At 44.2% G+C, this 27,796-nt stretch overlaps 1 protein-coding gene across 1 annotated transcript in view; it reads left to right on the top strand.

Moving 5' to 3' along the window:
- LOC122457847 (disintegrin and metalloproteinase domain-containing protein 21-like) overlaps positions 1-27,796 on the top strand; it is a 76,905-nt gene that overhangs the window by 10,027 nt on the left and 39,082 nt on the right. The window contains 1 exon segment of the mRNA XM_043503940.1: positions 10,694-10,860. Coding sequence (XP_043359875.1) covers positions 10,694-10,860 — 167 coding nt within the window.

The following is a 27,796-nucleotide window of genomic DNA, read 5'->3' as shown; positions in this document are numbered from 1 at the left end:
AAAACACCACAGCAGCCCAACACTGTAGCATTTAATTTCAGAAAGAGGGACTACACAAAAATGAGGAAGTTAGTGAAACAGAAATTAAAAGGTACAGTGCCAAAAGTGAAATCCCTGCAAGCTTCATGGAAACATTTTAAAGACACCATAATAGAGGCTCAACTTAAATGTAGACCCCAAATTAAAAAACATAGCAAGAGAATGAAAAAAGTGCCACCGTGGCTAAACAACAAATAAAAGCAGTGAAAAGCAAAAAGGCATCCTTTAAAAAGTGGAAGTTAAATCCTAGTGAGGAAAATAGAAAGGAGCATAAACTCTGGTAAATGAAGTGTAACAATATGATTTGGAAGACCAAAAAAAGAATTTGAAGAACAACTAGCCAAAGACTCAAAAAGTAATAGCAAAAAAAAATTTAAGTACATCAGAAGCAAGAAGCCTGCTAAATAACCACTGGGACCACTGGACAATCAAGATGCTAAAGGAACACTCAAGGATGGTAAGGCCATTGCGGAGAAACTAAATGAATTCTTTGCATCAGTCTTCATGGCTGATGATGTGTGGGAGATTTCCAAACATAAGCCATTCTTTTTGGTGACAAATCTGAGGAACTGTCCCATCTTGAGGTGTCATTAGAGGAGGTGTTGGAACAAATTGATAAACTAAACAATAATAAGTCACCGGGACCAGATGGTATTCACCCAAGAGTTCTAAAAGAACGCAAATGTGAAATTGTAGAACTACTAACTGTAGTTTGTAACTTATCATTTAAATCAGCTTTTGTACCAAATGACTGGAGAATAGCTAATATGATGCCAGAGGATCCAGGCAATTATAGCTCAGTAAGCCCTGACTTCAGTAGTGGGCAAACTGGTTGAGACTATAGTAAAGAACAAAATTGCCAGACACATAGATGAACATAATTTGCTGGGGAAGAGTCAACATGGTTTTTGTAAAAGGAAATCATGTCTCACCAATCTACTAGAATTCTTTGAGGGGGTCAACAAGCATGTGGACAAGGGGGATCCAGTGGATATAGTGTACTTAGATTTTCAGAAATCCTTTGACAAGGTCTCTCACCAAGGCTCTTAAGCAAAGTGAGCAGTCATGGGATAAGAGGGAAGGTCCTCTCATGGATTGGTAACTGGTTAAAAGATAGGAAATAAAGGGTAGGAATAAATGGTCAGTTTTCAGAATGGAGAGAGGCAAATAGTGGTGTTCTTCAGGGCTCTGTACTGGGACCAGTCCTGTTCAACATATTCATAAATGATCTGGAGAAAGGAGTAAACAGTGAGGGAGCAAAATTTCCACATGATACAAAACTACTCAAGATAGTTAAGTCCCAAGCAGACTGTGAAGAGCTACAAAAGGATCTCTCAAAACTGAGAGACTGGACAACAAAATGGCAGATCAAATTCAGTGTAAATGCAAAGCAATGCACATTGGAAAACATAATCCCAACTATACATATAAAATGATGGGGTCTAAATTATCTGTTGCCACTCAAGAAAGAGATCTTGGAGTCATTGTGGATAGTTTTCTGAAAACATCCACTCAATATGCAGCGGCAGTCAAAAAAGCGAACAGAATGCTGGGCATCATTAAGAAAGGGATAGATAATAAGGCAGAATATATCATATTAACTCTATATAAATCCATGATATGCCCACATCTTGAATACTGTGTGCAGATATGGTCACCCCATCTCAAAAAAAGATATATTGGAATTGGAAAAGGTTCTGAAAAGGGCAACAAAAATGATGAGGGGTCTGGAACAGCTTCTGTATGAGGAGAGATTACTAAGACTGGGACTTTTCATCTTGGAAAAGAGACGACTAAGGGGAGATATGATTGAGGTCTATAAAATCATGACTGGTGTGGAGAAAACAAATAAGAATGTATTACTACTTTTCATAACAAGAAGTAGGGGTCACAAAATGAAATGAATAGGCAGCAGGTTTGAAACAAACAAAAGGATGTATTTTTTCACACAACACACAGTCAATCTGTGGAACTCCTTGCCAGAGGATGTTGTGAAGGCCAAGACTATAACAAGGTTTAAAAAAAGAACTACATACGTTCATGGAGGATAGGTCCATCAATGGCTATTAGCCAGGGTGGGCATGGATGGTTTCCCTAGCCTCTGTTTGCCAGAAGCTGGGAATGAGTGACAGGGGATGGATCACTCGATGATTACCTCTTCTGTTCATTCCCTCTGAGGCACCTGGCATTGGCCACTGTCAGAAGTCAGGATACTGGGCTAGATGGACCTTTGGTCTGACCCAGTATGGCCGTTCTTATGTTCATAAGGCACATCAAAGGTAATTAACCATTAGGACAATTTATTGACCATTGTGTTGGATTTTCCATCACATGGAGTCTTGAGATTAGGAATTAATTTCCTTCTAAAAAAATGCTTCAGCACAACCAGAAGTTCTTCCTCAAGTGATGGTACCTATGTGTATCCCACACATGGGTACGCATGCATGCCATACGCTTGAGTCTGGAAATTATTCAAAGTAGTGTCCATTGACCTGCACATGTGCAGTAGTTCGCCCCATGTTCTAGACCATTTAAGAGACAGTGTAGGTAAATGCCTTTTCTGTTCCTTCTTACCCGCTGCCTGGACTTAGTCAGAATCATGTCCTCCTTCACTCTGTGTACAAACTGTAAAGTAAAAATATTTGTAAATATCTTAGCTTAAGTAGTTTGTAGTTAGTATTGTTTATAGTTAGTATAGAGTAGTTCCTCCCAGGCCCCTGTCGGGGGACATTATCCCCGTTCTGGGATTATACACAGAGTTTTGTTAGTCTCTAAGGTGCCACAAGTACTCCTTTTCTTTTTGCGAATACAGACTAACACGGCTGCTACTCTGATACACAGAGTCTGGAATTCAAGAGTTGTCTCTCCTCCCCTTGCTCTTTCTCCATCCGTGATGAGCATCTGTCATAGAATCATAGAATCATAGAACCATAGAATATCAGGGTTGGAAGGGACCCCAGAAGGTCATCTAGTCCAACCCCCTGCTCAAAGCAGGACCAAGTCCCAGTTAAATCATCCCAGCCAGGGCTTTGTCAAGCCTGACCTTAAAAACCTCTAAGGAAGGAGATTCTACCACCTCCCTAGGTAACGCATTCCAGTGTTTCACCACCCTCTTAGTGAAAAAGTTTTTCCTAATATCCAATCTAAACCTCCCCCATTGCAACTTGAGACCATTACTCCTCGTTCTGTCATCTGCTACCATTGAGAACAGTCTAGAGCCATCCTCTTTGAAACCCCCTTTCAGGTAGTTGAAAGCAGCTATCAAATCCCCCCTCATTCTTCTCTTCTGCAGACTAAACAATCCCAGCTCCCTCAGCCTCTCCTCATAAGTCATGTGCTCTAGACCCCTAATCATTTTTGTTGCCCTTCGCTGTACTCTTTCCAATTTATCCACATCCTTCCTGTAGTGTGGGGCCCAAAACTGGACACAGTACTCCAGATGAGGCCTCACCAGTGTCGAATAGAGGGGAACGATCACGTCCCTCGATCTGCTCGCTATGCCCCTACTTATACATCCCAAAATGCCATTGGCCTTCTTGGCAACAAGGGCACACTGCTGACTCATATCCAGCTTCTCGTCCACTGTCACCCCTAGGTCCTTTTCCGCAGAACTGCTGCCGAGCCATTCGGTCCCTAGTCTGTAGCGGTGCATTGGATTCTTCCATCCTAAGTGCAGGACCCTGCATTTATCCTTATTGAACCTCATTAGATTTCTTTTGGCCCAATCCTCCAATTTGTCTAGGTCCTTCTGTATCCTATCCCTCCCCTCCAGCGTATCTACCACTCCTCCCAGTTTAGTATCATCCGCAAATTTGCTGAGAGTGCAATCCACACCATCCTCCAGATCATTTATGAAGATATTGAACAAAACGGGCCCCAGGACCGACCCCTGGGGCACTCCACTTGACACCGGCTGCCAACTAGACATGGAGCCATTGATCACTACCCGTTGAGCCCGACAATCTAGCCAGCTTTCTACCCACCTTATAGTGCATTCATCCAGCCCATACTTCCTTAACTTGCTGACAAGAATGCTGTGGGAGACCATGTCAAAAGCTTTGCTAAAGTCAAGAAACAATACATCCACTGCTTTCCCTTCATCCACAGAACCAGTAATCTCATCATAAAAGGCGATTAGATTAGTCAGGCATGACCTTCCCTTGGTGAATCCATGCTGACTGTTCCTGATCACTTTCCTCTCCTCTAAGTGCTTCAGGATTGATTCTTTGAGGACCTGCTCCATGATTTTTCCAGGGACTGAGGTGAGGCTGACCGGCCTGTAGTTCCCAGGATCCTCCTTCTTCCCTTTTTTAAAGATGGGCACTACATTAGCCTTTTTCCAGTCATCCGGGACTTCCCCCGTTCGCCACGAGTTTTCAAAGATAATGGCCAAGGGCTCTGCAATCACAGCCGCCAATTCCTTCAGCACTCTCGGATGCAATTCGTCCGGCCCCATGGACTTGTGCACGTCCAGCTTTTCTAAATAGTCCCTAACCACCTCTATCTCTACAGAGGGCTGGCCATCTCTTCCCCGTTTTGTGTTGCCCAGCACAGCAGTCTGGGAGCTGACCTTGTTAGTGAAAACAGAGGCAAAAAAAAGCATTGAGTACATTAGCTTTTTCCACATCCTCTGTCACTAGCTTGCCTCCCTCATTCAGTAAGGGGCCCACACTTTCCTTGGCTTTCTTCTTGTTGCCAACATACCTGAAGAAACCCTTCTTGTATTCTTGACATCTCTTGCTAGCTGCAGCTCCAGGTGCGATTTGGCCCTCCTGATATCTTTCCTACATGCCCGAGCAATATTTTTATACTCTTCCCTGGTCATATGTCCAACCTTCCACTTCTTGTAAGCTTCTTTTTTATGTTTAAGATCCGCTAGGATTTCACCATTAAGCCAAGCTGGTCGCCTGCCATATTTACTATTCTTTCGACTCATCGGGATGGTTTGTCCCTGTAACCTCAACAGGGATTCCTTGAAATACAGCCAGCTCTCCTGGACTCCCTTCCCTTTCATGTTAGTCCCCCAGGGGATCCTGGCCATCTGTTCCCTGAGGGAGTCAAAGTCTGCTTTCCTGAAGTCCAGGGTCCGTATCCTGCTGCTTACCTTTCTTCCCTGCGTCAGGATCCTGAACTCAACCAACTCATGGTCACTGCCTCCCAGATTCCCATCCACTTTTGCTTCCCCCACTAATTCTACCCGGTTTGTGAGCAGCAGGTCAGAAAAGCGCTCCCCCTAGTTGGCTCCCCTAGCACTTGCACCAGGAAATTGTCCCCTACGCTTTCCAAAAACTTCCTGGATTGTCTATGCACCGCTGTATTGCTCTCCCAGCAGATATCAGGAAAATTAAAGTCACCCATGAGAATCAGGGCATGCGATCTAGTAGCTTCCGTGAGTTGCCGGAAGAAAGCCTCATCCACCTCATCCCCCTGGTCCGGTGGTCTATAGCAGACTCCCACCATGACATCACTCTTGTTGCACACACTTCTAAACTTAATCCAGAGACACTCAGGTTTTTCCACAGTTTCGTACCGGAGCTCTGAGCAGTCATACTGCTCCCTTACATACAGTGCTACTCCCCCACCTTTTCTGCCCTGCCTGTCCTTCCTGAACAGTTTATAACCATCCATGACTGTACTCCAGTCATGTGAGTTATCCCACCAAGTCTCTGTTATTCCAATCACGTCATAATTCCTTGACATCACCAGGACCTCCAGTTCTCCCTGCTTGTTTCCAAGGCTTTGTGCATTTGTATATAAGCACTTGAGATAACCTGTTGATCGCCCCTCATTCCCAGTATGAGGCAGGAGCCCTCCCCTCTCAGACATTCCTGCCTGTGCTTCCTCCCGGTATCCCGCTTTCCCACTTACCTCAGGGCTTTGGTCTCCTTCCCCCGGTGAACCTAGTTTAAAGCCCTCCTCACTAGGTTAGCCAGCCTGCTGGCAAAGATGTTCTTCCCTCTCTTCGTAAGATGGAGCCCGTCTCTGCCCAGCACTCTTCCTTCATGGAACACCATCCCATGGTCAAAGAATCCAAAGCCTTCTCTCCGACACCACCTGCGTAGCCATTCGTTGACCTCCACGATTCGACGGTCCCTACCCAGGCCTTTTCCTTCCACGGGGAGGATGGACGAGAACACCACGTGCTGTACTTTCTGTGTGAGGCACATATTGCTGCAAAGTGATCCTTTCTACCCAGAACTCAAGAAGCCAAGGCGCTTTGACTTAGAAAGTTTCTGATGGAGGAGGTTATGAGGCCCTCCTCTGATCTGGGTCCGGGAGACCGCTATATACATCAGCCTTAACCAACCAGCAGTGCCCCTCCAAGCATATGCCTGGGAGCAGAGTCTCTAACCTTGAAGTCCAATGAGTCTTCCTCAAGGGCTCCCCATGAGAGTAGAGGGCACTCCCATGGGTGCAAGGACAGATCTCCACAGAGCACTGTCCATAGGAATGCGTTCCCTCCCTGAGATGGTCCAGGTCGGGTGAGACATCACATATGGAACCCCTGGAACAGGCTCCATCAAAGACCCCCAGATTGGAGGGCAAGGTGCACAGAAAGAGGGATTCCCTAGTTCCAATGGTGACTGTGGTACTGAAATGGAAATACAGATGCTTGCCAGTTCCTTCTACGAGTGAAGGGACAGACTCATCATTGGTACTGCCTTGTTCATCTAAAAACAGTTTAGCTGCAACAGATAAGCTGGGTCCTTCAGGCGTGTCTGTTGGAATACCATGGGCCATACAGAGACTTACATAACACTGGAGGATATAACATATAACACTGGAGGATATATTTCTCCCACACCCACACTCTTCACTCCTCTCTGGCTCTGCCCTACTGACTGATGTTTTTACTCTGGAAGATGAATCTATGCCGATATCCCAAGAGCAGTTCCATCCCCATCCATCGAGCAAGAGTACCCCGGTACTGATGGCACCACCACTACTGAGGGAACAATCCTCTGAATCACCAGAGTCAGAGCAGATATATGCACCAGTATCTCTTCAGAGGTACAGGAGCCTGACTGACAATCAAGAAGATATATTCACCATCCCTCTGGATATGATTTCCTCCCCAAGCAACTGCTGGTACTGATTCCCCTGGCAGTCCTCTGCAACCAGTGGATCCCTCCTTCTGGTTTTATTGGTTCCCATGGGATCCATATATCAGGCATCTGGGCCATTCTCAGAGGTAGTACCACTCCTCCCCCTCTCACTCACTAGTTCCATTGGTGTACGAGGAGAAAGAACCAGAACTGTAGCTCACGAAAGCTTATGCTCAAATAAATTTGTTAGTCTCTAAGGTGCCACAAATCCTCCTTTTCTTCTTCCGATTAAAGAGGCTATATTAGAGCTGGAAGGCGTGGTTTGGCACACACAAACATCTTGTGCCCATACACCAAAAAGGGCTGAGAGGCATTTTGTTCCTGCCAAAGGAGCTGACTTTGTTTTCCCATCCTGCCCCCAAATCAGTGGTACAGGCAGCTACAGAAAGAGTCACAGCTCCTCCCCCCACATAGATCTCTTAAAGGGATATCTCCCTATTAGGCACATGGGTTACAATTGCATTGGCCTCTATAATCCCCTCTCTTCAGGAGGGGATGTTGTTTGTGGCTCTTGACATGAAGGACATGTATTTTCATGTGAACATTCACCACTCACACAGGAAGTTCCTGCATTTCATGGTTGGCCAGGAACACAACCAGTTTTAGCTCTTCCCCTTTGGGCTCACTATAGTACCCAAGATATTAATGAAAATGCTCTGTGGTAGTAGCCCAGATGAGGCACCATGGCTTAACTGTGTTCCCGTACTTGGATGACTGGCTTCTGGTAGGCCAGTCTCATCAGGCAGTCCTGTCAGCAACAGGATCTCTTCTGCAACTTGTTGCTACCTTAAACATTTGCATAAATGAAGAAAAGTCCATTTTATCTCCCACAAGGACAATAAACTTCATAGGAGCATGTTTGGACTCAGTCTTTGGTGGAGCATTCCTTCCCACAGACAGTTTTTATGCAATGAGGAACCTGATTTCCCATGTCACTGACAGACCATGAATTATGGCGCACAGGTGTCTCCTTCTGTTAGGCCACATGGCTGCATGCACCTACATGACACATTTCACCAGTCTCTACTTGCAGTGTCTGCAAACTTGGCTCCACTTCATTTACCAACCAAACAGGGACTACAGTTCCAAGGTGACTGTTCCCACCAGAGTTTTCACTTTCCATACTTGATGGTTGAACCCAAACAAAGTCATGGGGGGGACTTCTTTCATCTCTCCCACATGCAGTGTCAGACACCTCCCTTATGAGGTGGGATGCTCACCAGGACTGCCACACCATTGGCTATATATAAACTCACTGGAACTGAGGGCAGTCCACCTTGCATGCAAGGCTTTCCTTCCCCTCCTACAAGTACAGATATCATTGAACAGTATCACTGCTGTAATGCCTATAAAAAAAACAAGGAAGAGCAAGATCTCACTCTCTTTGCCTGGAAGATGTCAGACTTTGGAACTGTTGTCTTAGAAACCACATCACAATATAGGCCATGTACCTCCCAGGTGTTCACAATTCCTTGGCAGACAAACTAAGCAGAATCTTCTCTGCAGATCACAAATGAGGGATTCATGACACAGTCCTAACTAAGATATTTACACAATGGAGTACTCCACTATGGGACTGATTTGTGTCCCAGATTAAAGGAAGTGTATTGCTCCAGGGGAGCCGTGGGTTGCAACTCCCAGGGTGACCCTCTCCTGCTTTCTGAGACGGATGGCCCCAGATACAAGTTTCCTCCCATCCCCCTACTCCCACAAATCATAGGAAAGATCCACTGCGACAAAGCCAACATCATTCTCTAGCACCTTACTGGCCCAGACAGTTCTGGTTCACAGAATTTCTAACTACGTCCATCCGCCCACCTATCAGGATCTAACCATTTCCAGATCTCCTAACCCAAGGAGGGAGGGATCAAGCACCTGAGCTCTCTCCACCTCATGATCTGGTGATTGGATGGGCATCCGAAATAGAATGCTCATGCTCCACCCCTGTTCAGGAAATCATTAAGCAAAGTAGAAAGGATTCTACAGGAACCTGCTACCTAACCAAATGGAGGCACTTTTCGGCTATGGATGTCTCCACCAATGTTTGCTGGATACCATTGGCATTCCAATTGACCTAAGCTATCTCCTATCCTTGAAGACTTCAGGTCTAGCTCTTACTTTGCTGTGGGTATACCTAGCAGTGATTAGTGCCTTCTTCCCTCCAGTGGAACAACATTATTTCTTTCTTACCAACTACTGTACAATTTATGAAGGCCTAGATCAGGCTATCCGCACTGATCATTAAAGGTATACCGTAATGGGACCTTATCCTTGTCCTGTCAACACTCACAGATCTGCCCTTTGAACCTATGGCAACAGAAGGGTATGTGAACGAGGAGCCATCATCGCAGACACTCCCTATACAGTTTCACAAAGAGAAGGTTTCTCTTCAGTTACACCCCATATTTCTCCCCATGATTGTTTCTAAATTCCACATCAATCAAACAATACAATTTCCTGTATTTTTCCTGAAACCCCATGCTTCTGAAGACAAGAGACTTCACTCCCTTAATGTCAGGTGTGCCCTGGCATTCTACATGCAAAGAAACAAACCCATTAGAAAATCTCAGCTTTTTTATTGCCATAGTTGAAAGATCGCATGCTCCCAGAGGATTTCTAAGTGGGTTTCAGGATGCATATTGGAGTGCTACAAAATATCAAAAATTCCTCCTTCCCTGGGGATATGACACCTCACTCCATGTGAGCATAAGCAGCCTCGATAGCATCCCTATCTGATGTCCTGCTTTAGGGCATTTGCAGGGCAGTGACTTGGAGTTCTGTCCACATATGTGTGACACATTACACTGTAATGGATTGACTGTGGACGAAGAGGTAGAAATGGCATTTTTGTGTCATCTTCCTTGCACTCTCCTCCAGTCTGAACACTGCTTACCAGTAACCCACATGGAGAATACACCATCAGTTGAAAAAGAAGTGCTGAAGGTTACTTGCTGTAACTGGAGGTTCTTCAAGATGTGTTGTCACTATCTGTATTCCACAACCCGCCCTCTACCCTATCTGCTTCAGATCCTGTTTGATTTGCTGTAAGAAGAGGAATTGTAGAGGCATTGACCCATGCTGCCTCTCATACCATCAGTTAGGAGCATGAGGAAAACTCCTGCCTATATGCCAGTCAATAGACACGTTTTGAAGAATTTCCAGACTCGTGTGCATGCATTCCTATGGGTGGAGTACAGATAGGGACCACAAATGTCTAAGTACATCCAGTTACAGTAAGTAACCTCCACTTATAGGCTTGATGTAAAAGAATTATGGGATGAAATGTTATGGCCTGTGGATCTTGGCGGAGCTAGGCATATCACTCGTAAGTGATTTTTTCCCCCTGTTAAAAGGATCCCAGAGAATAGTGTGAAGAAATTATTCCTTCACTCTGAAAGTTCTCTTTTCGAATTCTGCAATGTTCTAAAATTATCTGTTTGCAAATGAAATCATCAAGTGTGTCCATGTAATAACTAAATGTGGCTTTTTATGTTCATATGTAATTCATAACTCCCTCTTGTCTTTGTGTTTTGTCTAACTGTGTACAGGTGAGATCTAGCTCAGTGCTCTATGATGCAATCAGTGTTGCACATGAGATGGGCCATTCTCTTGGCTTCCCTCATGATAATTCTAAGAGAAATACAGCTAGAGGCTGTGTTTGCAAATGCCCTGGAGGAGGAAAATGCGTCATGTGGTCATTTGCCTCATGAGTAATGTTTGGTTTTAAACTTTTAAATACAACAGTTATGGCTTTTGATAAGGTCATCTTGGAGAATAGTTCCTTTTTTCTATAGACTGATTGCCTCCGATACACATGGGACAGGATAGTCCTTCCTCTACATAACATATGATGTAGGGGGACAGAATAGCAGTTGAAAATGTTCTCATCTTCAGTCACTGACTCCTCTTCCCTTCCTTTCCATGTGGCCAGTTGGCTCCAGCCTTTGACAAATTAGTTAAATTCAAAAGTCTTTTCTGACTCGAACAAGTAATATTTTTCCTTTGGTTTTTATTTGTCCTTTTGGGTGAGGAAGTTGTTTTGGGATTTTTTTGGCCGCTTATTCCGCATTTGACCTCAGTTTCATTGCATTGCAGTTTTTGAGTTCAGTATGAAACCCAAGAATGGAAAGTGATTATAGGCCTCCTGCTCCTTGTGCTAGCCCACTTTGCAATGACCTTCCCCAGGAGGTGAATGCACCTTGTGGCACTGGTTCTCCTTCAAGTGATTTCACTATAGGTATATGTGCACCCACTACACTTGAGTCAGATTTTTGTTAGCTGTGCTGTTGGGAGCACATATGTGCCCTGAATGTCCTTGTGCTTGCAGCTCAGAGCATAAAGGGCGAGATCATCTCAAGTCCCCTTAGTTCTTTCTCACTGCCTGTGATGCAAGTTGGAACTCCCTGTGTTGCTTCACCTAGCTTTATCATCTATTGTTATTGGTAAATAGTTAGGGTTTCGTGTAAGTAGGTAATTAAGTATTCATTAAGCTTTAGTTCTCTTTGAACAGACTCCCTTTTTCTTTTGTTTCTATGTAGTCCTTTCTGCTAATAACTACGCATACTCTCCAGGATTTAAACACTGTATGTACTGTCATTACTTTTATAAAAGATATTACCTCACACATGTTGTCTACGTACTGTCAGGAAGCGATGCCCTTGATTGGTATTCCTGTTGTCTTTTTTTGTTTGAACAAAGGACATTTAAAAGACAAATGCAGCATCCTTCTCTTTTGGCTCTCAAGGCCTTGTAGTTAAGGCCTTGGTACATTGATGGCTATGCCATTTTCTATATTGTTTGGAGATTCAGCTGGATGTGGCTATTAATGACTAAAACAACACAGTTTTACCCCTCCCCTTCATAATTCAGGGCAAAGTTCTTTGTCAGGAGGTTTCCCTTCAAAGACTAAAATAGGTATAAGTTCCTCTTTGAATGTCCTCTGCATATTCCCATTCATGGGATGCTCTGACTAGTACATTCTGAATGGTTGAAGCCTAGGTAGCAGTGCCCATTGGAGCGCTTGCACACCTCCCTCAACCATTCCCTTAGCAAACATCAGATGTTCCATGGTGAGGGAATAAAAGAGGTATGCTGCTTCATGTCTTTCCAACCATGACCAGCAGATGGATTAGGAATCCATCCAGGATTCTTCCAGATCCATATATGTAGTGCCTAGTTAGATGCTAGTTGTAATTAGTTAGACATATATTAATATAGTTGTGTAGTTTGAATTTTTTTAAGTATAAGTTTCTTTGGTGCTTTGATAGCAGAACCAAAGACCAAGAAATCAGGTTTTAAAAGATGCATGTCATGTCCATTGGTGTTCCCAGCGTCTAGATGCCTGGCATTCTTGGGCCAGGGTCACTCAGCATCAAAGTGCTCAATACACTTAATATTTACCATATGAACAAAGAAAAAGTGGCAGAAAAGACTACAGGGAATCTTGCCTTAAGAAGCGTTAGCAGTGAAGCTTCCTAGAACTGAGGGTTCCCATGCTTTTGGTTAAGCCTCCTAGACCAGCATCTGTTCCAAGTGCATCTGGGATAAAGGAGGCACCAAGGGATCCCAGAGCCAGGGAAAGGCTCTGAAGGCTGACTCAGCATTCAGTGGCATCAGTCTCTGTTTCCAGAACCAATCCACAAGAGAATGATCCATCTGTTATGGTGCCAGCATCACAACCTTGTCCTGAATGTTGGCTCATTTCTACTGGCCTGACAGCTACCAGGAGGTCAGAGAGTACTGTGCCTCCTGTCCTGAGTGCCCAAAGGCCCATTTGATCACACTCTCCCAATCAAAATGCCCTTCGAATGAATTGGGATGGATATGGTAGGACCTTGGGGAAAAAGTGCAGTGGGATGTCAATACATGCTTGTGAGTAGACTACGCCAACTGGTACCCAAAGGCCATCCTGCTGCTTTCCACAAAGGTGACTGCAGTCACCTCAGAACTCATGAAACTTTTCTCAAGTAAGAATTCTCCAAGAAATACTTACAGATTATGGGACCAACTTTACTTCAAAAAAAAAAAAAAGCAGGAGCTGCGCTCCCTTTTGAAATTCAAGTTGCCAAGAGCTTTCATCTATCATTCACAAATGGATGGATTGGTTCGGAGATTCAACAAAACCCTGAAGGCAATGCTAAAAAGATTTGTGGGCTCCAATCCCAGTCATTGGGATAGCTACTTCCTCTCCATTTGTTCCCCATAAGGGAAGTACCACAAGCCTCCACTGTATTCTCTCCCTTCAGACTGTTTTATGGACAACAGCTTAGATGCCTGGATGGGAAGAGCAGGATTCAAAGATATCCCAACATGGCCCAGTATGTTATCCACTTCAGGGAGATCTTTTGTTCTTGCACCTGCTGTGGGATTTTGTTTGTGAAATGTGTTGGGGGCCCAAAAGGCACAAGAACAAACATACAACTTGGGTGCATGACTACAAACCTTTCAACTGGGGACAGAGTATTATTTTTGCTTCCCAGCATGGAATCCAAGTTGCTAGCCAGCTGGCAAGGACCTTTTTAAGTGGTTCATCTGGTTGGCCATTTAGATTACAAATTCCCCTTGCTTGGAAGGTGGATAGAAACTAGGGCTCTACCATGTGTACCTGCTGAAGCCGTAGCAAATCAGAAAAGGCATATTAATAATTCCTTACCTGCCAGATCCAGAACTGGAGCCTCAAGCATCTAATCAAGAGCCAGCACAAATGTAAAGGGGCACCAAACTACCATCAAGAAAAGATACCATGTTTTACATCTCGTTGAGGCCACCCCGATGTAGTCTTTTCTGCACCCAGACAGACCCAGCTGATACACCACCACATCAAGACAGTCCTGGGATAGCAAGTTAGAGAGAATCTCTCACCCTTACCTTGGAAGATGAGGGAGACAACCAGGAGGCTATACTGGATCAGTGGTAGTCAAGCAGCCCAAAGGAACTGGCAAAGTCCCATCATTTTTGTTCCAATACCCGATAGTTCAGTGTAGTTCTGCATAGACTTCCAAAAAGTTAATACGATTTCAAATTTTGACACTAACCAATACAACAAGTAGAATCACAGGATTAGAAGGGACTGCAAGGTTCATCTAGTCTAACCCCCTGCCAAGATTCAGGATTTGTTGTGTCTAAACCATCCAAGACAGATAGTTATTCAGCCTTCTTTTGGAAACCTCCAGTGAAGGAGCTTCCACAACCTCAATAGGAAGTTTTTCCTGAGATTTAATCTTATCTGCTATCCTGTAGTTCGAACCCATTATCTCTTGACCTGTCCTTTGTGGTACAAGAAAACAACTGCTTGTCTTTGAAGCAAGTAGACAAGCTATTGCAATGTTTACAGTCTGCCAGGTATACCAATACTTTAGATCTCATAAAAGGATATTATCAGATCCTCTCATCACCCACATCACAGAAAAAAATAGCCTTATCAACACCATTGGTGCTCTTCTGCTTCAAGACAATGCCCTTTGGCTTACATGGAGCAGCCACAATGATTAACAAACAGATGACGCAGACCTCACCAACAGTGTACTGCTGCATATTTAGATAACATAATTACTTATAGCGACAACTGGGATGACCACTAGTGATAGATTTGAGCAGTCCTCCAATCCCTGACTGAGGCAGGGCTCATAGTCAATCCAGCAAAATGCAAATTGGTGAATTACCTTGGTTATACTGTGAGAGGAGACAAACTTAGGCCACTAGTCAGCAATGTACAGACATTGTTGGTATGTCCTATTCTGCAGACTAAGAGGCAGGTATGGCACTTCATTGGACTAAATGGCTACTTACTATAGGCTGTTTATTCCCAGTTTCACTGCCATCCCATCCCTTTGGTGGATCTGATACAAGATGGGAGTTCAAAGAAGGTGCATAGAGATGAAAATTGTGAGAAAGGCTTTAGCGCTTTGAAAGACAGGCTGTGCTAGGAGTCTGTCGTCTTCAGTCCAGATTTTTCAAGAATTTTGTTTGTGTTTTTTTCCTGCATCAATGTGAACTTATTTTCATGGGAAGTGAAGGAGTCAGGCTCAGTCATAGATTCATAGATACTAAGGTCAGAAGGGACCATTCTGATCATCTAGTCCGACCTCCTGCACAGCGCAGGCCACAGAATCTCACCCACCCATTCCTATGAAAAACCTCACCTATGTCTGAGCGATTGAAGTCCTTAAATCATGGTTTAAAGACTTCAAGGAGCAGAGAAGCCTCCCTCAAGTCAACCATGCCCCATGCTACAGAGGAAGGCGAAAAACCTCCAGGGCCTCTCCAATCTGCCCTGGAGGAAAATTCCTTCCCGACCCCAAATATGGCGATCAGCTAAACCCTGAGCATATGGGCAAGATTGACCAGCCAGATATTACAGCAAATTCTTTCCTGGGTAATTCAGATCCCATCCATCTAATATCCCATCTCAGGGGATTAGTCCTATTTACCCTGAATATTTAAAGATCAATTACTTACCAAAATCCCATTATCCCATCATACCATCTCCTCCATAAACTTATCAAGTAGAATCTTAAAACCAGATAGATCTTTTGCCCCCACTGCTTCCCTTGGAAGGTTATTCCAAAACTTCACTCCTCTGATGGTTAAAAACCTTCGTCTGATTTCAAGTCTAAACTTCCTGGTGGCCAGTTTATACCTATTTGTTCTTGTGTCCACATTGGTGCTGAGCTTAAATAATTCCTCTCCCTCTCCGGTATTTATCCCTCTGATATATTTATAGAGAGCAATCATATCTCCCCTCAACCTTCTTTTAGTTAGGCTAAACAAGCCAAGCTCCTTAAGTCTCCTTTCATAAGACAAGTTTTCCATTCCCTGGATCATCCTAGTAGCCCTTCTCTGTACCTGCTCAAGTTTGAATTCATCCTTTTTAAACATGGGAGACCAGAACTGCACACAGTATTCTAGGTGAGGTCTCACCAGTGCCTTGTATAATGGTACTAAAACCTCCTTATCCCTACTGGAAATACCTCTCCTGATGCATCCCAAAACCGCATTAGCTTTTTTCACAGCCATATCACATTGGCAGCTCATAGTCATCCTATGATCAACCAATACTCCAAGGTCCTTCTCCTCTTCCGTTACTTCTAATTGATGCGTCCCCAACTTGTAACTAAAATTCTTGTTATTAATCCCTAAATGCATAACCTTACACTTCTCACTAATAAATTTCATCCTATTACTATTACTCCTGTTTACAAGGTCATCCAGATCCTCCTGTATAATATCCCGATCCTTCTCTGAATTGGCAATACCTCCCAGCTTTGTATCATCTGCAAACTTTATTAGCACACTCCCACTTTTTGTGCCAAGGTCAGTAATAAAAAGATTAAATAAGATTGGTCCCAAAACCGATCCCTGAGGAACTCCACTGGTAACCTCCCTCCAGCCTGACAGTTCGCCTTTCAGTAGGACCCGTTGCAGTCTCCCCTTTAACCAATTCCTTATCCACCTTTTGATGTTCATATTGATCCCCATCTTCTCCAATTTATCTAATAATTCCCCATGTGGCACGGTATCAAATGCCTTACTGAAATCTAGGTAAATTAGATCCACTGCATTTCCTTTATCTAAAAAAATCTGTTACTTTTTCAAAAAAGGAGATTAGGTTGGTTTGGCACGATCTACCTTTTGTAAAACCATGTTGTATTTTGTCCCATTTACCATTGACTTCAATATCCTCAACTAATTTCTCCTTCAAAATTTTTTCCAGGACCTTGCATACTACAGATGTCAGACTAACTGGCCTGTAGTTACCCGGATCACTTTTTTTTCCTTTCTTAAAAATAGGAACTATATTAGCAATTCTCCAATCATTCGGTACTACTCCTGAGTTTACAGATTCATTAAAAATTCTTACTAATGGACTTGCAATTTCAGGTGCCAATTCCTTTAATATTCTTGGATGAAGATTATCTGGGCCCCCCGATTTAGTCCCATTAAACTGTTTCAGTTTCGCTTCTACCTCAGATATGGTAATATCTACCTCCATATCCTCATTCCCATTTGTCATGCTACCATTATCCCTAAGATCCTCTTTAGCCTTATTAAAGACTGAAGTAAAGTATTTGTTTAGATATTGGGCCATGCCTAGATTATCTTTAACCTCCACTCCATCCTCAGTGTTTAGGGCCCCACTTCTTCTTTCTTAGTTTTCTTCTTATTTATATGGCTATAGAACCTTTTACTATTGGTTTAATTCCCTTTGCAAGGTCCAATTCTACTCGACTTTTAGCCTGTCTCACTTGATCCCTACATGTTCTGACCTCAATTAGGTAGCTTTCCTTGCTGATCTCTCCCATCTTCCACTCCCTGTATGCTTTCTGCTTCTTCTTAATCACCTCTCTAAGATGCTTGCTCATCCAGCTTGGTCTACAACTCCTTCCTATGAATTTTTTCCCCTTGCTTGGGATACAGGCTTCCGATAGCTTCTGCAGCTTTGATTTAAAGTAATCCCAGGCCTCCTCTACCTTTAGATCCATAAGTTCTTCAGTCCAATCCACTTCCCTAACTAATTTCCTTAATTTTTGAAAGTCAGCCCTTTTGAAATCAAAAACTATAGTTGCAAATTTATTTTTGTTAATCCTTCCATTTAGTTTTAACTGAATTAGCTCATGATCACTTGAGCCAAGATTGTCCCCTACAACCATTTCTTCTATGAGGTCCTCACTACTCACTGAAATTAAATCTAAAATGGCATCCCCTCTAGTCGGTTCAGCAACTACCTGATGAAGGAATCCATCAGCTATCGCATCTAGGAAAATCTGAGCCCTATTATTATTACTAGCACTGGTCCTCCAGTCTATATCTGGGAAGTTAAAGTCTCCCATGATCATGCAATTTCCATTAGTATTTACTTTATTAAAAACATTAAAAAGGGCTCTATCCATATCCAAATTAGATCCCGGAGGTCTATAGCACACCTCAAGCACTATCGTAGGAGAGACTTTACTAGTTATCTTCCCCAATGTAATTTTTGCCCAGACTGACTCTGTCTTATCCATTGCATCGCTTCTTATTTCTTTACATTCTACCTCATCATTGATGTACAATGCTACTCCACCACCTTTACTTTGTTTCTGTCTTTCCTAAACAGCACATACCCTTCAATACCTGTAGTCCAGTCATGACTACTATTCCACCATGTTTCTGTTATCCCTATAATATGTGGTTTCACTTCCTGCACCAGTAGCTCTAGTTCCTCCATTTTGTTACCTAGGCTCCTCGCATTGGTGTACAAACATCTTAATTTTTGCTGTTTGGCTTCGCTCACATTTTGTACCCTATTAGGCACAGTCATTCTACAGCCAGTATAACCTATTAGACTAGTATCCACACCGCCCTCGCTCCTTATATACATTCTCCTACCCACAGCTGTATCCTTCCTTACTTCGTCTTCTTCCCTCTCAATGCTAAAATCTGGCGTGGAGATTACCTGGACATCTCCCAACCATCTCCCCCTAATTCCTAGTTTAAAGCTCTCTTTATCAGTTGTGCCAGCCTTATCCTAGAAGTCTATTTCCTTCCCTACTCAGATGAAGTCCATCCCGAGAGAACTGTCCTCTGTCTGTGAATGCCTCCCAGTGGCCGTACATCCCAAAGCCCTCCTTATAGCACCACTGCCTAAGTCATTTGTTGACAGTCATAATCTTGTCACACCTTTGTTGCCCTTCTCAAGGAACAGGAAGGATCCCACTAAAGATCACCTGAGCCTCAATTTCCTTAAGCGTCTTCCCCAGCCTAGCATAGTCTCCCTTAATACTTTCCAGCGAGAATCTAGCCATATCATTTGTTCCCACATGAAGGATAATTAGGGGATTCTTTCCCGCTCCCTTTAGGATCCTTTTCAACCTCAGGTCTACATCACGTATTGCCTTTTACTGGTGACAGTGCTATTCTCCAGTCTCTCCCCTGTTCCCTCTGGCTGCAAGTTCTTTCCATTCCTATTTTCCCTTATAATCCTCTTCAACCCATCCTGTATCCTCCTGGGGCTCATATTTGGTGTAGTCCCCCTTGACTCTTCCGCTTTTCCTATAGGACTAGCCTCTCTTCTCTTCTTCCTTACCCTTCCACCTTCAACAAGTACCTGCTGAGCCCCTTTTTCATTTTCCAACTCTGCAAACCAAGCTCTATTTCTCCTTCACTAGCCCATCTTTTCCTCTGCCTGGTTCTTTTAGTCACATGCTTCCACTGACCACTTTCCTCACCCACTCTCCCCTCAAAATTCCCCAGCCCTGCTTCCATCTGTGAGTCTGAGCTTTTCCCTTCAGATACCTCATATCTTTGCTCCATCATCTGCTCAAATCCCTTCCTAAACTCAACAAGACTTTCCACCTGCATCTCCAAACCTCAGATCTTTTCCTCCATCAGCTCTATCAGACGGCTTTTCATGCAGAAAAAACTCTTACCAGGTCCCCCCTCCAGGATCATGTACATACCACAGCTTCCACATCCAGTCATCCTCAATGTGTCTTCCACTACAGGAGTCACTCCCACAGCTGCCTCCGTATCTGTCATCGCCTTCCCACCTAAGTCCTGTTAATCTGGGAAACACAAGTCACACCAAAAAGACCACCCCCCAGCAAAAGCAAACCCCAAACAAGCACCACAATACAAACTCCTCTGTTTACAGCTCTGTTTGCTAGCTCCTGTGCCGCTGCACGACTGGCTGGCTACCTTTATAGGACCTCTAGTCAGAAGCCCCACCCCCTAAGCAGGGCTCAGCTGCTCTCCCAGCACAAAGCCCCTACACACACACACACACATACACAAATACTAGAAATACAAAACCAAGTACAACTACCTTCTCCTCCAACAGAACTCCCACTCAAACTCCCCTGTTTACAGCTCTGTTTGCTAGCACCTGTGCCGCTGCGGTCACTGGGGTCCTGAGGATCATGTTAAATGGGAGAGTATGTGATGGGGCAGATCCCCACCCCAGTCAGAAAGGAGTTAAAGGGCTCCTCTGGGCACAATCAGCCTCAGCCTGGTGCACCTGTGAGGCTTGTAATCATTGAGATATTATTCTCACTGAGATCCAATCTTGTGAGGAAAAAATGTCAGGGTCCCTTCAGTCTTCAAAAGCACATCTAATTCATTCTGCACCTGCTGAGTTGTTAGTTGAATCTTTCCTAGATGCTGTCGAGTGGCCGGTGTATAGCTTCATGAGCCAAGGGAGCAAAGGATAGGGTCATTGATGCACCGAATTTAAGGTCAGAAGGAACCATCATGATCATCTAGTCTGATCTCCTGCACATTTCAGGCCACAGAACCTCATCCACTCATTCCTGCAATATATAACCTCTGGCTGTGTTACTGAAGTCCTCAAATAATTATTTAAAGACTTCATATTTACACTAGTTTAAACCTGCAAGTGACCTGTGCCCAATGCTGCAGAGGAAGGCGAAAAACTCTCAGAGTTTCTGCCAATCTGACCCAGGGGGAAAATTCCTTCCTGAGCCCATATATGGTGATCAGTTATACTCTGATCATGTGGGCAAGACACACCAGCCAGACCCTTGGGAAAGAATTCTCTGTAGTAACTCAGAGCCTCCCCATCTAGTGCCCCATGACTAGCCATTGGAGATATATCGCAGATCGGCTACATGCCATTGTCGGCAGTCTCATTATCCCAACCCCTCCATAGACTAATCAAGCCTCACTCTTGAAGCCAGTTAGGTTTTTTGCCCCCACTGCTCCCTTTGGAAGACTGTTCCAGAACTTCATTCTGCTGATTAGAAACCTTCACCTAATTTCAAGCCTACACTTGTTGATGGGCAGTATATATCCATTTGTTCTTGTATCCACATTGGAGCTTAACTTAAATAACTCCTCTCCCTCTCTGGTATTTATCCCTCTGATGTATTTATAAAGGGCAATCATATCTTCCCCTCAGCCTTCTTTTGATTAGACTAAACAAGCCAAGCTTTTTGATAGGTAGGTTTTCCATTCCTCAGATCATCCTAATAGCCCTTCTCTGCACCTGTTCTTGTTTGAATTAATCTTTCTTAAACATGGGAGACCAGAATTGTACACATTATTTCAGATGAAGTCTCACCAGTGCCTCGTATAAATGTACTAACTTCTCTGTTTCTACTGAAAATACCTTGGATCCTTACACTGCATTAGCCTTTTTCATGGTGGCATCACATTGGCAGCTCAGCTCATAGTCATTCTTTGATAGACCTGGGTGTATTGGTTTTTCTCCTTCCAAGTCTCCTCCACATTCAGATCCTTGAGTTCTTTGATGCAGTCCACCTCCCTAACTAATTCCATTATTTTTTTAAACTTTTCCCTTTTGAAATCTAGGACCCTAGTTGCAGATCTATTTTTGTTCATCTTTCCAATAGCACCGGTATAAAGTGCCCAGCCAACCTTGCGCCCCCTCAGTTCCTTCTTAGTGCCTATGATGGTTGTTGGAACAGCTACCCTTGCCTTTGAAAACTCTCTCAGTGGCCTTTTTTTTCTTCTTCTTCTTTCTGTACATAGTTAGTTGTAGTCAGTTTTAGATAATTTTAGTGAAGTTCTGTAACTTCGTGTTTTAGCAGAGTTTTGTTGGTTCCCTGGTGCCGAGGCAGTGCCTTAAGCCCTGCACCTCCTGCAACAAGATTACACCCCTGAGTGACCCACACTCATGCTGCCTGAAATGCCTGGGTGAAGCTCACGTTGGGGACCATTACTAGGTCTACAGGGATTTAAACCCTTGCACAAAAAAGGGCCAGAAGGCCAGGCTAAAGTTTTCGCTCATGAAGACAGCACTGAGACCTCCATCTGAGGCAGGCTAGTCAGACTCAGCACCAAGTGCCTCAGTTTCAGTTAAGAGTGCTCCCCCTACCATATTAGAGTCCTGGCAATGATCACCATCCCCAGTGCCTAGGAAAAGGCACACGAAACAGGTGGCCAAGAGGGGGCAATCCCCAACACCAAAGACAGACAGTCATTAGGATCAGAATAGAGTGCAATCCAAACAGTACCGACTACACTGGAGTCGTTTGCCACTGCCAGAGACTGTCTCTTGCTGTTGGTATCAGTGTCAATGGTGATACAAGAGTCAGCATTATCGGTGCTGGCAAAGAGGAAGGAACCTGCTGGAGCCTGTCATCATTCAGTCCTGTACCCTTCAGTAGTGTAAAAGGGAAACAAGCTCTGCTGGCCTTGGTGCAGGCATCTCCACCCTGGCACCAGTCTCTGGCACAGGTGGGAATGGTACCACTGTGTTCACTGGAGAGAGACCTGTCTTCTTTGGAATTGGAGATCAATTCTTACTCTTCCCATCTGAGGAGCCATTCTTGCTACTCCTCTAGGCATTTCTATGCTTCCATGGACCTGGACACAGAAGTACCATTGAGTGCATGGCCAGGAGGTCACTGGGGACCTGCGCTGATCCAGTGGCCCTTTTAGAGCCCCCTGGGGTGTTCCCCCAGTTTCCAGGGCTCATTCCTGGTGCTCCTATTCAGTGGCCTTGGAAAGAAGGGGAGCATTGTTCTCTTGGGCAGCACCCAATCTGGACTGTAGTACTGAACCCAAAACCAAGCTGCAAGAGCCAGATCAATGGGATCCTGCCAAGGCAGAAAGAGAGGAAGAGCTTCCACAGCCAGTGCTGGCCTCCTCCTCCTCCTCCTTGGATAAGCTGTCTCAGGAGGGGGCGTGTCACCTCCCCTCAATGACTGTAAGGCTCACCAAGAGTTGTTGAAGAGTGTGGCCTTAAATCTGAGCATACAGGTAGAGGTAATGCAAAAGTCCTCCCAAAGCCTACTTGACATGTTAGCTGCAATGGGCCCCTCAAAAGTAGCTCTGCCTCTCAATGAGGCCATTATGGATCCTGTTAAGACCTTGTGGCAGACCCCGCATCCCTTTCCCACTTTGTTCCTGCCCAGGCCACAAGTTCCGGTACACCCGTTGTCCCTCCCCCTAGTATCTCTGATGATATCTGCGGCCAATGAGAAAGAAAGGCAGGGTCATCAGGGTGCAACCCCAAAATCAAAAGGTTCAAAGAAATTAGACTTGTTTTATAGGAAAGTATATTCTACCTGAAGCCGTATACAAATAGGAATGAACAATGCCTTCAGTCACTGGATGTTAGACGAGCCCTAGCTCTTTACATCTCGCATACTCCATCTGTTCGACTATGATATTTTCATTCTATCTCTTTTTGTGAATTCTGGAGTGACTCTGAAGTCCAAAGCATAACATGCATGCTTGTGAACAGATCAGGCAGACAAAGTCATTGAAGAGCATCTTGGTAGCTATAGCAGTGGTATGACACTTTTCCCTTGCAGCTAACAGTTGATTATTTCTGTCCTCTTCAAAGGCTTGGAAAACTCTGAGTGTTGTGTTTTGCCATACTGACACAGCCTTCTTGAGATCATCTGGTTTTATTGCACCAAAGTGTGTGCTGTTCTTGATGCTGTCCTTGTAGTGCTTTCTGGGACGGTCTTGATTCCGGTATCCTTGTGCCAATTCTCCATTAAAAAAAAATTCTGGGGTGTCAATGTACAGGCATCTTAATAATGTGCCAGCCCAGCATAGTTGGGCTTTTATCAGCATGACATCGATGCTTGTGGCATTTGACTTTTGGAGAATCTCCAGGTTTGTAATTTGTCTTGCCAGCAGATCTCCATAATGGCGAGCAGAGATCGCATATGGAAGGCCTCTAGCTCTTTGATATGTCATTTGTCCAGGTCTCACAGCCATAAAGGAGAGATGTAAGCACAAAGGCTTGTAAAGTTTTATTTTTGTTGAGAGGGTTATGTTGTTGGATTTCAGGTCTTTTCTACATAGCTTTCCTAGTGACTGTGAAGCTTTCTGTATCCTGTTCGTGATTTCTTTATCAAAAGATCCATCATTGGAGATGTTGCTGCCGAGATAGGTAAAATTGTCAACTTGCTTTAGTTGGGTTCCACTAATGGATATGCTATTAGATATGGCATGGAGTGGTGAAGATGGTTGATGCACCACCGCAGTTTTCTCCAGGCTGATTGTGAGGCCAAACAATTTTGATGCTTCGGCAAAGCCATCTATGATGTACTGGAGATCTCCCTCTGTGTGTGCTAGGAGGGCACAATCATCCGCAAAGAGTGCTTCTCTTATTAGTATTTCTTTTACTTTTGTTTTGGCTTTGAGCCTTGTAAGATTGAAAACTGAACTGTCATGTCTTTATCTGCTGTATATGCCTCTATTGAACCCTTTGTAGCATGGTTGAGCACTTGGGTGAAGAAGAGGTTGACTAGCACATGGGGCAAGGATACAGCCTTGTTTGACTCCATTTGAAATGGAAAAGTAGTCAGTAAGATCTCCATTAAAAAGTACCTGGCCTTGCATCCACTCATGGAATACACAAATTATCTTTACCAGAAAAAACTAAACTATTCCAAAATTCCACCCAACTATATACAGCTATGGCTCACATGAAGAAAGGTCTCCCAATCTCTTAACTGACAATTTTGTCTTGGATTACTTCATTTATTTGCACTTGTTATGCAAGAGAAGGAGGCAGGTGGTGGTGGTCAGGGACTCTCTCCTCAGGGGGACTGAGTCATCTATCTGTCACCCTGATGGGGAAAACCAAGAAGTCTGCTGCTTGCCAGGAGCTAGGATTCACGATGTGACGGAGAGACTGCCGAGACTCATCAAGCCTTCAGATCACTACCCCTTCCTGCTTCTCCACGTAGGCACCAATGATAATGCCAAGAATGACCTTGAGTGGATCACTGCATACTACGTGGCTCTGGGAAGAAGGATAAAGAAGTTTGAGGCACAAGTGGTGTTCTCGTCCATCCTCTCCGTGGAAGGAAAAGCCTGGGTAGAGACCGTCGAATCGTGGAAGTCAACGAATGGCTACGCAGGTGGTGTCGGAGAGAAGGCTTTGGCTTCTTTGACCATGGGATGGTGTTCCAAGAAGGAGGAGTGCTACGCAGAAACGGGCTCCACCTAACAAAGAGAGGGAAGAGCATCTTCGCAAGCAGGCTGGCTTACCTAGTGAGGAGGGCTTTACACTAGGTTCACCAGGGGAAGAAGACCAAAGCCCTGAGGTAAGTGGAGAAGTTGGATACCGGCAGAAAACACAAGCAGGAGAGCACGAGAGGGCAGGGCTCCTGCCTCATACTGAGAAAGAGGGACGATCAGTGAGTTATCTCAAGTGCCTATACACAAATGCAAGAAGCCTGGGAAACAAGCAGGGAGAACAGGAAGTCCTGGCACAGTCAAGGAATTATGATGTGACTGGAATAACAGAGACTTGGTGGGATAACTCACATGACTGGAGTACTGTCATGGATGGATATAAACTGTTCAGGAAGGACAAGCAGGACAGAAAAGGTCGGGGAGTTGCATTTTATGTAAGAGAGCAGTATGACTGCTCAGAGCTCTGGTATGAAACTGCAGAAAAACCTGAGTGTCTCTGGATTAAGTTTAAAAGTGTGAGCAACAAAGGTGATGTCGTGGTGGGAGTCTGCTATAGACCACCAGACCGGGGGATGAGGTGGACAAGGCTTTCTTCTGGCAACTAACAGAAGTTACTAGATCGCAGGCCCTGATTCTCATGGGAGACTTCAATCACCCCAATATCTGCTGGGAGAGCAATACAGCAGTGCACAGACAATCCAAGAAGTTTTTGGAAAGTGTAGGGGACAATTTCCTGGTGCAAGTGCTGGAGGAAGCAACTAGCGGCAGAGCTCTTCTTGACCTGCTGCTCACAAACCGAGAAGAATTAGTAGGGGAAGCAAAAGTGGATGGGAACCAAGCTAGGCTAGGCTAGCCTAGGCTAGGCTATCCAAGGCAAGGCTAGCCTAGGCTAGGCTATCCAAGGCTAGGCTATCCAAGGCAAGGGAAGGCTAGCCTAGGCTAGGCTATCCAAGGCAAGGCTAGCCTAGACTAGGCTATCCAAGGCAAGGCAAGGCAAGGCAAGGCTAGCCTAGGCTAGGCTATCCAAGGCAAGGCTAGCCTAGGCTAGGCTATCCAAGGCAAGGCAAGGCAAGGCAAGGCTAGCCTAGGCTAGGCTATCCAAGGCAAGGCTAGCCTAGGCTAGGCTATCCAAGGCAAGGCTTAGTCTTAGTCTCTAAGGTGCCACAAGTACTCCTTTTCTTTTTACCAATATACAGTGTTCCTGTGGACATTAAATTGGTATTTACTTATGTGGTTAAGAGTTTCTTAAAAGGTATTAATAATCTATATCCACCAATTAGAAATCCTGTACCTTTTTGGGTTTTAAATTTAGTGTTTTCACAGTTAATACAGCATCTATTTGAATGTATCGGAGATTGTACATTGTTTCATTTATTGAGTAAGACAGTGTTTATAGTAGCTATTACCTCAGTGAGGCATGTAAATGAGTTACAACTATTAATGGCAGAGCCTCCTTTTCCTGTCTTTCATAAAGATAAAATAGTATTACATAATCATGTGAAGTTCTTGCCACGGTGATTTCTGGTTTTCATATTAATCAGTCGTTAATTTTACCAACCAAGTGGGTGAAGCTAGATTACATTGGATGCTAGAAGGGCATTCATTTTCTATTTAGACAAAACTAAGCATTTCAGACAATTACTCAATTTGCTAATGTCTTATAAGAAGGAAAACAAGGGGACAACTGTCAGTGTGCAAATGCTTTCTAGATGGTTTAGCGTTATGTATTCAAGAAGCTTATAAGACAAAGGCAGCTCTAGTGGGAATCTATAAAATGGCAACATGGAGTTCAATCCATACTTTCACTAAGCACAACTTATTAGACAGACTCTAGATCAGATGCAAAGTTTGATATAGCAGTTCTGCAATCATTGTTCAGTTAGGACTCCATATCCCACCATCATTGGTTAGTTATTGCTTGTTATTTCCATGAGTGGGAATATGCAGAGGATACTCAAAGAAGAAATGAAGGTTACTTACCTGTAACCAGAGTTCTTTGAGATGGACTCTACATATTCATGCTCTCCATATACTCTTCCCCACTTCCTGGAAGCCTTACTTACCGAAGGACCTGAAGCTGGAGCAGAAGTAACTGAGATTGCAGGGGAGCTGTGTGAGTTATGTAATGGGCATTGCTAGCTAGGGTTCCGCTGGTAGGAGTATCCGCTGAGTCAGAATATGCAGAGTCTGTCTTGAAGAATTCTAGTTACCAGTAATGACAGGTTTCAGAGTAGCAGCCGTGTTAGTCTGTATTCGCAAAAAGAAAAGGAGTACTTGTGGCACCTTAGAGACTAACAAATTTATTAGAGCATAAGCTTTCGTGAGCTACAGCTCCGATGAAGTGAGCTGTAGCTCACGAAAGCTTATGCTCTAATAAATTTGTTAGTCTCTAAGATGCCACAAGTACTCCTTTTCTAGTTACCAGTAAGTAACCTTCATTTTTATAACATGTTGGGATAATACTTAGCCCTGCCATGAGTGCAGGGGACTGAACTAGATGACGTCTCTAGGTCCCTTCCAGTTTTACGAGTCCATGATTCTGTGTTCTTTCATAGGCTCCTTTGCTAGAACCATCACTCCCAATCCTCCAAAGCTCTGATGTCTGGTTCTTTCTGACTCTTCTCCCTCCTAGCCCCTGCTGGGAGGGAGGATATTCCTTTCACCAGAGCTTTGTCTCTCATCCTGGTAGAAACAGGATGCAGAAGAAAGAATTTCTCATCTGGGAATTCTTCTCTATGGACAAAATCCAG

The sequence above is a fragment of the Dermochelys coriacea genome, chromosome 1 (assembly GCF_009764565.3).
Source record: "Dermochelys coriacea isolate rDerCor1 chromosome 1, rDerCor1.pri.v4, whole genome shotgun sequence".
NCBI classification, from domain to species: domain Eukaryota; kingdom Metazoa; phylum Chordata; order Testudines; family Dermochelyidae; genus Dermochelys; species Dermochelys coriacea.
Note: the sequence above shows the minus strand (reverse complement) of the source record. Positions and strands in the feature narration are given on the sequence as shown.